This window comes from Nelumbo lutea, chromosome 1 (assembly GCF_056320005.1).
Source record: "Nelumbo lutea isolate HS-2025 chromosome 1, American lotus-T2T, whole genome shotgun sequence".
In the NCBI taxonomy this organism is placed as follows: domain Eukaryota; kingdom Viridiplantae; phylum Streptophyta; class Magnoliopsida; order Proteales; family Nelumbonaceae; genus Nelumbo; species Nelumbo lutea.
This window is the reverse complement of record NC_142684.1, coordinates 152,468,485-152,478,773: the sequence shown is the minus strand read 5'-3', so window position 1 is coordinate 152,478,773 and position 10,289 is coordinate 152,468,485. Positions and strand designations below refer to the sequence as shown.

Sequence of the window (10,289 nt, the reverse complement as noted above, 5' to 3'; positions counted from 1 at the left end):
GTCGGTATAGTTGACGCACATGCGCCATTTACCGTTGGCCTTTTTTACCAGAACGGGGTTAGCCACCCAGTTCGGGTAATGGACCTCCCTGATGAAATCGACTACGAGAAGCTTCCTGACTTCCTCGTCGATTACTCTCCAGCGCTCCGGGCCTAACTATAGTCAACGCTTGATGTAGCTCCGGATTGATTTTCCCTCCCTTTGGACTATGCCGGGAAGGCTTTCCTGGGACCTCGGACACCTCTTGATAGTGATGAAGTGCGAGGTGAACCGCACGAACTGCGCCCAACTCTTTATTGTCCTAGGTGCGAGGTTTCTATACCATGTACGAGCTACTCCTTTAAAGGTTGTGGAGAAAGCAACACACATGCAGGGTTTATTAGCCCTGACTAGGTGCATTTGTGATTGAAATGCGTCTACGTGGTCATTCGGGTCGAACGACCTGTCATACTTGTCCAAGGAGGTACCTTGAAATCCTTGGGCATTGGGACGACCAGGAGCTTGGGGGATAGGGGAGACGGCATGGAAAGGAGCGGGTTAGTCTTCACTATTCCCAAGCTTGCCTCTTCTTTGCCTTTGGCCTGGTCGGGCTGACTTTGGACTGTAGCTCGGCGAGCCTTGCGACGCCGCTTCTGTCGCTTCTTCAATAGCTCCGCATTAGTGCTGCTAGCTTCGGTGTTGTCAAGCATTGTTCTTGCAGGGAGTTGCTCAGACTATTGGCGGCGGCTGCTGTGGACTGAGGGGCCTTGTCTGGAATCCGCAGCCAGAATCCCGTATCGGTTCTTTACGAGCGGAACTTCGAACTGTGGGGGCCGAGGTGATACGACTCTGGTAGGCTGGGTATCTCCTGACCTATTCACTTGCTGCAAGATGGGAGGAGTAACCTGTCTCTCCCTCCTATCGCGGGACGAGACCTGGCTCCCAAGAGGGTTCTGGATTTGGGAGGTCTCTCCCCGACGAGGAGGGCATTTGCTCTGACGGCGAGACTTGGCTCGTTGTGCGGCCGGATGCCGATGTGGAACCGATTGCTGATTCTACTGATTCTGCGGCAGTGGGGGAAACTGCTACTAGTACTGTTGCTGATAGATGTGGTGCAGGACTTGCTACTGATACAGCTGAAACTGCTGGACCTGTTGCATTTGGGCTTGCATGGCCCGCATGTAGTGTACCAGGCCGTCAAGTTGAGTTTGTCTAACAGCCGGGGGAATGATAGAAGGTTCGGCAAAGGTTGCACCTGCCGTAAGAGGGAGTGGGGCACTCACCGGTGCAATGACCTGAGGCACGTTCAGAGTGGGGACTCTGTCCATGGAGAGAGGTACGGTGAACTATTTGATGCACACTGTTGGGACCTGAAGTTGCCTCCCGGAGGTGTTCATGTCGACGTTCTTCCCGGCGTTACTGGAAGATGCCATGGAAGTTGAATTTAGGATGCTTGGTGGAAAAAGACTTTTTGAAGCGATTCCCACAAACGACGCTAAATGATGCAACGCAATCTGACTGCTCCTAGCTGGAGATGACTTGGCTTCCAGTAGACGACGGATCTTACTGATCTGCACAGAGAGAATCAGAGAACCTGGGGGTGCTTACCTGGCAAGGTCACTCCGATGCTTAAGTCAATAATGTGCGAGCTGAAGATAATTTAGAAAGGAAGAGAGCTAGTGAGTAGTGATTGCACGTACCCTTTCCCCCGAAGGGTTGGAGTCTTTATATACTGGAGTCCTTGCGGGTTTTTCGGAGTGGTTCAGGGATTCTTGCCGTGATGAGGCCCGTATCCGTATTAGTAGGAGATAGCGCTACCAATTGATAAGGCTTATCGCTTCCGCCCGATTCGGACGGGGGAGATAAGGCTGGCAGTTACGAGGTGTGATCCCATAAATCATGGAATTTGGTGGCGATATTTTCGGGGGTAACATGCAGAGGTCGGTCAATATTACTCGAACTAGTGCCCCTTGGGTCCGTCCTGGTATGAATGCCGATGTGCTTTGTAACTGAGGTGATCTTAATGCAAGTGTGCCCCGAAGTGAACTTGTCCCGAAGTGGATTTGCTTCCGAGGTGAACCTGCCCCGAGGTGATTTGGTTATCCAAGTTCGGTTCGTGGCAGACTTGCATACTTCGGAATGAGTTTTTGTCCTATCAATTAGATCGTGTTCAGAGTTAATCGGTGTACGCTCAAACCGAATTGAAAACGGGAAGATGAGTTAGTCGGTGTACGCTCAAACCGAATTGTAGAGTTAATAGATACTGTAGCATTGAAAACGGGAAGATGAATTGTCCCATTGAAAGTTCTTAGGCAGTGTACGTTCAAACCAAATTGAAAAAAAAATACAGTGAAAGTCACCGATTCTTTTGATTGAATGGAAGAAGTACTCGACACAAAAGACGACTTAAGCGTTAAGGTGCCTTCGTGAGAAGAATTCTCAACTAGGTTGGACCAATCCATCCTAGAAGACGTAGACGGGTCTGGATTATGAGCGGTGGACTTGATTATATCGGCAAAGGTGGTCACTGCGAGATGACAGTTTTGGGTATTCGGCGTTTGGGGGGTCGGGGGGAGAAGGGATCAATAGAGGTCGCTCAGTGGCCATGATGGAAAGACCAAAGGCCTCTTGAGCAACGAAGAGCCTCCAAACTTCAAAATGATGAAAGATTCAACGAAGCTAATTGACTTTTATCAGGGTTTTATTTTGAAAATTTGAAAAACATTGGAAGGTAAATTTGATATTTTATTTTCTTGGTTAGTACTTAACAATGAATAATAAGGATGAAAATAATATGTAGAGTTAGTCAATTAACTAAAACCATAAGGGTAGTTTAAGAAAATGTCTTAAAAATTAAGGCTGTCTTTGATTTGACCAAGAGTGCAGGAAAAGTTCTCAATGCACACTGTATTTGATTGCAATGCAATTTTAATTGAAATAATATAAATGCATGGGAGTGCAAATGAAAAAAAGAAAACAAATTCTTATTTATTTTTATTTTGGCTTTAACTGTATTCTGCTTCAGGTCTTAATTCACTTCATTTGTAATACAATCAAATAAAATAAGCTAAAGCTCAAAGTAAAAATAAACCATACTTTACACTCAAATCATTTGCACTGCTACAGTTTTGCATCAGTGCATATTTAACACAGCCTAAACAAATTTTAAGTTATTTGAAAAGTTGCTCTTAACTTTCTGTTTGTCACACTTTTTATCAAACCGAACATATCCTAATGGTTGATGATGAGTGTGGAAAGATTTTCGAGGAACTATATAATTAAGGGCAACTATTATATCATGTTCAATATTTCAATTACGTTTACCTTGATTATAACCCTTATCTTACATTTTCCTGATAATCTGTTAGAGCCTTAATTTTCAAGTTTCAATTATCTAAAACAACACTTTCGAAAAAAAATTATCTAAAACAAAATAAAATTTAGAGTAATAACATGGTCAATGGCTTTTTCACGGTAAGCATTCTATATACAAATATATGCATTATCAATTTATCATACAAAAAAGAGAGTAAACATGGACGACCATTGGGATGATGGGGAAAATTGCACATCAGGGACCGATGGATTGGACACAAAATCGAATCCGGATTTGCTGTGTGCTCCTTACGCGCACCTCACACAACTTCATAGCACATCCTGTGAATAACAGCACATAAGTTTGAGAGATGTTCATGACTTTCACTGTGAATCTGTGATGTATTGTGAGCCGTCGCGTATTAACCTGTATCGATGTTTTTTTTTTTTTTGAATTTGATTCAGATGGGTCGGTTTAAGACATGTTTATCCTCTGAATCACTGTCTGACCCAAAACATTCTCTGTAAGGATGTATCGAGAAGGCCTCGATATGATACTTATTGATTGATACAGTCTCATATATATCAAAATTTTAAATATTAATTGAGGTTGATATTTCATGAGTCGGATTTCAAACCTAACTTTACATTATGCAGGGTTTGGACTTTAAGCTGAATTTATTCAAAATTTAGCAAAAACCAAGCCCAAACCCGACTTATTAACAAGTGTAGATGTGATAAATGCTTTGTAAATAACAGATCTCAACTCCATAAAAAGGCTCAATCTGCTACTTATAATTTGCTTCCACATCTCACCCCTTGATATTGATATATTATTGTTGTACATTATGAATATCTTTTTATCATTCACGAGAAAATATTTTCAATATACGGTCGGTGGTGTTACGTGGTAGAGATGTAGTAAACTTTTTGTTTGTGGGTAGCAGTGTCCCGATTGTCCACAAAATCAAGTACGCTAGCCAATCCGCTGTAGTCATCCTTGACTCCCTACATCATTGTTCATGTCATATTTCAGGCCTCGTATGTGGGATGGGCCTGGTCCGGGCTTGAAGCACCGTATCTTATATACTTATTCCGGCCTGGTCTGGCCCATGATGAAGTCGGTGTGGGTTTTTTATTGTCGAAACCGGGATAAAAAGGAGTTGAAATCTACCCTACAAGATAATTTTCTACAATATTTCATAATACATCTCTGCCGTGTATTGAGAACATCTGTCGATGATGCTTTATCATTTTTTATACTTAGCGGAGATGTATTGTGGGTTGTTATGAGAAACTATCTTGTCGGGGCTGATTTGAATATCCATAAGATTCCAGACGAGAAACCATCTGTAATCTTTATTTGGAGATTAAAAATCCCAATCTGACGGTCTTAGACTGAAGTTCACCATTCTCTCGCAAGTCACCACTGCAACCCTAATACCAAACTAGGGTTTTAAAAACTTTTGGCTCCTCTCTTCTTGTTTCCCCTCTTTGCCGAATCCCAAACCTTCGTTTCCTTTGACCCTTCGACTTGCAGGGCTCAAAACCTAGAATCCTTTTTCTGCAACAATGGGTACATATTCATCGCTCATGTTCTTCGTTTCATTGAGCCATATATTTATATTCTTTTCTCTCTGATCTTAATGGCGATAAATCTCATCTTCTGGCAGGTATTTCTCGTGATTCCATGCACAAGAGACGAGCCACAGGAGGCAAAAAGAAGGCTTGGAGGAAGAAGCGAAAGTAATTGTTGAAAGTTTGAAACTTTAATCTTCAAAATTTGATCATTGCCTTTTCTTCTTGACTGTCTTGTGAACCTGTCCTCATCCAGCTTCCCTCTTTCTCTTTCTCTAGGTACGAGCTCGGGCGACAACCGGCGAACACGAAGCTGTCGAGTAACAAGACGGTTCGGAGGGTTAGGGTTCGAGGAGGCAACGTGAAGTGGCGCGCGCTGAGGCTCGATACCGGGAACTATTCGTGGGGGAGCGAGGCAGTTACTCGGAAGAGCAGGATCCTGGATGTGGTCTACAATGCGTCAAACAACGAGCTGGTGCGCACACAGACTTTGGTGAAGGGTGCCATTGTTCAGGTGGATGCGGCTCCTTTCAAGCAATGGTACCTCCAACACTATGGCCTTGATATTGGGCGTAAGAAGAAGAGCTCCTCTGCCGCCAAGAAAGAAGGCGAGGTATGTACTATGCTAGCCATATTTCCTTCGTTTCGAGTTGTACTTTCTTCAATTCTTTGCTTTGGTTTCGTTTTTATTGCTGGGTTAGTTTTGAGTAGTTTAAATGGTCTTTTTTTTTTGAGAGGAGGTATATTTCATTAAAGAAAAACCCTCTACAACTTGAGTAGTCTAAATGATCTTTGATTTTGCGGCCATCATTTTTTTCGTCAGGTCAGTAGAAATTTAGATTGTACCTGCAATAGCTATTACTTGAATGAGGTGACTAATGCGCGTTTGGAACGTTTCTAGTGTTTAAGGAACAGAAGAGAACTTTCTTTTCTTTTTGTTTCCCTTCTCAGGAACGGCAGAAACGTTCCAGTGGAGAGTTACCCAATGTTGCCTAATTTGTCCTGTCTTAGATGAATGCTGGAACCCTTGGAATTATTTGGAATCATTCAAGTATGTTAATTGTTTTTCGTTGCTGTGTTTTGATTAGGATTTTTGTTGTACCATGTACCCCTTTTTAACAACAAACCATTCCAAGTTGCTAGTATTGTGTCTAATTTACCTTCGTAGAGATTAGAGAGGGTCCAAGGGGTATCTCTGTTGTGGCATATCATGTATTGTATATTTACTCTCACCTGTACTGGTTACATGTTTTGCAGTGAAAAGTACAATTTTATCTACGTATACATTACATCATTTAAGAATTTCTAATATTTATTTTATAATGTGATTCATAAAAAGACCTAGAAAAGCTAATTAATTCAATAATGGACTGGTAATATTAAATTACCTCTATACAGAAGAGCTGTCCTAGAAAGAAAAAAGAGATGGCATGCGAAAAAAAGACCATATTGATAAAAAAGAAAAACACAATAAAGAAGGGTAAAGTTGGAGAGACAAGTTCTACTTCCGTTGTGTTAGTAACGCCAGCAAAATTATAATTCATTGAAGTTCTAGATTGCATTTGGGTTGTAGTCATGGTTGTCAAGGTGCCAAGGCAAGGCTAGGCAGCAGGGGGGGTGCCTTCAACTTCTTCCTTTTTTATTGGCTCAGGAAGCCATCAAGAGTTCAACACAGCTACCCTAATTTGTGTGCTGATTGAAGCCTAACAAATTATAAAATAATAAAGAAAATAACATAAAAATTTTGAAAATATTACAAACACGAAATGAATAATTTAATCTAATAATGTCTATTGTAATATTATAATCTCACAAAAAATTGTTATATGGTGCCTTCTACAACAACAACTAGGTGCATGGGCAAGGTGGCCTTCCATGAGTGATGGTGCCTAGGTATGTTGACAACTATGCCCTAGTTTATCTTATCATCTTAATAGTTATGGAGATATATAAAAGGATGGTGTCAATCAACTTATTAGCTACTAGGAGAGCTCTCTAGAAAAATAACACAATTTATAAAGTATGATTTCTCATAAATTATGGACTCCCGGCTAAAGGAGAAAAGCAAGAAAACTGAATTCCTTTGAGAGACATGAAATGGCTTTCTCTAACTGATATTCTGATGTTAGCTGTGTAACATTGTGCCTTCCTGACCATGGATCAGATATTTCTGAATGTCGTTACTGGTAGTGATTAAGACCTGGATTCGTAATAATGGAAAGCTTTTAGTATTTTGTTGTATTTTCCTTTAAATTATTAGAATGATGTAGCTGGCCCCATTAAGTTGGGACAAGGCTTAGATGATGATGAATATCTGAATCATGTATGAGGTGGCCTGTTGAAAAGTAAGGGCAAAAAAAGGATAAGATAGCTTTCTCTCTATCCATCTTCTTTTCTAATATGTGGAATTCATTACATAATCTATCCTACTGGTTGGATATATGGTTGCAAATTAATTTTTGATGTATGTCTGGCCCCGATAGCTAGGAATAAGTGCCAGAATAAACTTTCTGCAATATGGAGTCAGATCAGATCATCAGAACTAGCAAATCTATACCCAATTGCTCTCCTATCACATCCAAATAGATCATTTTCTGGCTTTGTGGAGTTCATAACAAAGATGCACCTTCTTCCTTGTCTAAGAGTAAGCTGGTGACTGGTTAGATTGGAAATGCATGCCTGTGGGCATGGTTTTGGTCTTCCCTAGAATATTTCTTTAGCAAGGTCAGTCTTGGCTTTTTCATGGAAGACTTCTTTCTCTATTTTTCATGTGCATGCTGTTTTCCTCTTTGTTCAAACTCTAGTTAGGGAATCACGGAAGTGGGTAATGTTTGGCCAAGGGCATATAAGCTGCCTTATATATTGAAGGTTGCTTGGCATTTGTTGAACAAGTGAAGCATGCTTTATGAAGCATTTCTTCTCCATAACTGGTTGGCTATTTTGTGAATAACTTTTCTTATACAAGAATTGATCATCAATATTCACAAGCCTCCAACTGTAAAAATATATCATTATTTCTGTGTATGAAAGTACATAAAGTTACCAACTGAGTGGTGTCTTGGTTGGTACATTAGCTGGGTAATCCCAGCGAAGATGTAGATTCGAGTCCCGCTACTCGCTACCTTGGAGAGTTGTTAGTATGTTGCAGTAAAATACAAAAAAGTACATACTGTTGTACTTGAATGGAATTAGTTGAGTGGCAAACATGCATTTGCATGTGCAAGAAGTGGTTGAAATGAGTATAGAAGGGAGAGAGAGAGAGAGAGTAAAATTTTGCTATTAGTGTATTGACTTTAGATCAAGGAATATATTGGCATTATAAAGTAAATATACGAATAATTAGAATTTATAAGTACATGATTCTTACTGCATCCATCTTAAATATTTGTATTCTGTTTGGATTATTCTTTTGCATTTGCTTCATTTTTTCTATGATTATATTCCTCTGCAAGAGCAATAAGATGTTGTGGGTTTGCTAAAAGACTACTCTTACTACTTGCTATTCTTTGCTGAAAGGTTTAATGATTGGGTTGATTTCTATTACTAACAAGATACTGCCTGATTGTTTGATAGGAAGGTGAGGCTACCACTGAAGAGGCAAAGAAAAGCAACCATGTTCTGAGGAAACTTGAGAAGCGGCAACAAGGTCACAAGCTTGACCCACATATTGAGGAACAGTTCAGTAGTGGCCGTCTGTTGGCTGCAATTGCATCTCGGCCTGGTCAGTGTGGTCGAGCTGATGGGTATGTGATACTTCCACATTTTTACATGGTACCAAAACTTTGAAGCTTGGAAGCATAATCTTTGTAGATGTGGAGACTGTTTACTAATCTCAGCATACTTTGTGTAACATGTGATGCAATTCATAGATTGCCATTAGATGTTTGATCATCATCATCATCATCATCATTATCTTTGCTTTTGGGAATTCAATAAACAACATGTCCAGAAAATTAGTGGCAGTTGTGTAAATTCTATGGATGAGTGGAAGAAGGATAGGATCTGGGGTAAAGTCATCCATAAGAACCTAGGGCTTGGTAAAGTGCATATAAGACTACCGACAGCTCTATTTAGAAGTGATTTGTTACAAGTTGAAGGGACTAGAACTAGAGACAAAAAAAGACAGGTAAAAGAAATACTAAGAAAGGATTTAAGCACTAACAGTTTTACAGTAGATGCGCCTTTAAACAAAATTGATTGATGAAACAGGATTCATGTAGCCTTTAGATGTTTGATATGGATTATATCATATTTTCCCTTCTTTCTTGTGTTTTTTCTCATTATAAATACAGAGTAGACATAAATCAATAAACATGTACATTAGATCTTCTATGGACCAATACCATGCACACCTATATTAAGGTCAACTCATTGTAGATAATAAAAATTGAATTCTCCCTAGTGTATCCAAGCTTGATTTCTATCCTCTTAAAATAAATTTATAATCTTTTGCCTTTCTAAGCAATTATCAAGGATTTTATAAAAATATAAAAAAGATCATATAATTATAACTATGATGACCAATTATTGTTAAATGGGGAATCTATTTGGCAACGCATCAACTTTGTTTATGATCCCATTAAATGGGAAATCTATTTGAAGGTTTCAGCATCTTTTGTGGAAATTGCATTGTTCCTCTGCCTTATTTTCTTTTCTTTTTTTTTTTTGGAAAGAGGGGGAGGGGGGTATTGTTTATTAGACGTGGGTTATCTTTTACCAACTTCGCGGTGGGGGCTATCTTCTAACTTGCTAATTGGCTTGACATTGCAACAGATACATCTTGGAGGGCAGAGAACTGGAGTTCTACATGAAGAAGATCCAGAGGAAGAAAGGGAAGGGTGCAGGAGGTGCTGCTTAAGATTTCCAAGGCAAACCTTCGCTTGCCAAGGAAGAGTGTTTATCTTAATGTCGTGATTTTTAATTTTATATTGACTGTAGATCAGCTGAAATGGGTTTTAGTTAATTTGAATAGGTTTTCTTGTTATAAATTAATGGCTTAGCCGAGTTAGCTATCCGTCTATATTCTAATGAAAATTTGAACAGCTGGTGAGAATGGCCTTCAATCGTATGGCCTGTATATTCGTTTTATTGTGTTATTTTCCATGGATTTTGAAGGTTTCAAACAAATTTCTCAGTTGGGCAAGTGTTGCATTTGTTATCCATCAACCATCAATGATTCCGTGTGGTGCGAATAAAACTTGGACAACCATGTTAAATGTTTTTTTGTCATGTCTTCTTAAAATTCCTTTACTGCAGCCTTGGTTAAATGAGGGGTTCAGTCATTGTTGATGAAAAATATATCCACAAGAGACTATCTTTCTTTTTACCAAAAAAAAGAACAGATATTTCTTAAAATGTTTGTATATTTGTTGGACTTGTTTACAAGAATTAAATAGATAAAAATAGGGTTAATTTCT

At 39.7% G+C, this 10,289-nt stretch overlaps 1 protein-coding gene across 1 annotated transcript; it reads left to right on the top strand.

Annotated features, from left to right (window-relative positions):
* The first annotated feature begins 4,783 nt into the window (after positions 1-4,783).
* On the top strand, positions 4,784-10,015 carry LOC148878432 (small ribosomal subunit protein eS8-like). The gene is made up of 5 exons (XM_088954550.1): positions 4,784-4,870; positions 4,968-5,040; positions 5,152-5,485; positions 8,446-8,615; positions 9,646-10,015. The coding sequence occupies exons 1-5, from the start codon at positions 4,867-4,869 to the stop codon at positions 9,728-9,730; spliced, it is 666 nt and encodes a 221-aa protein (XP_088810676.1). The 5' UTR covers positions 4,784-4,866; the 3' UTR covers positions 9,731-10,015.
* The last annotated feature ends 274 nt before the right edge of the window (positions 10,016-10,289 follow it).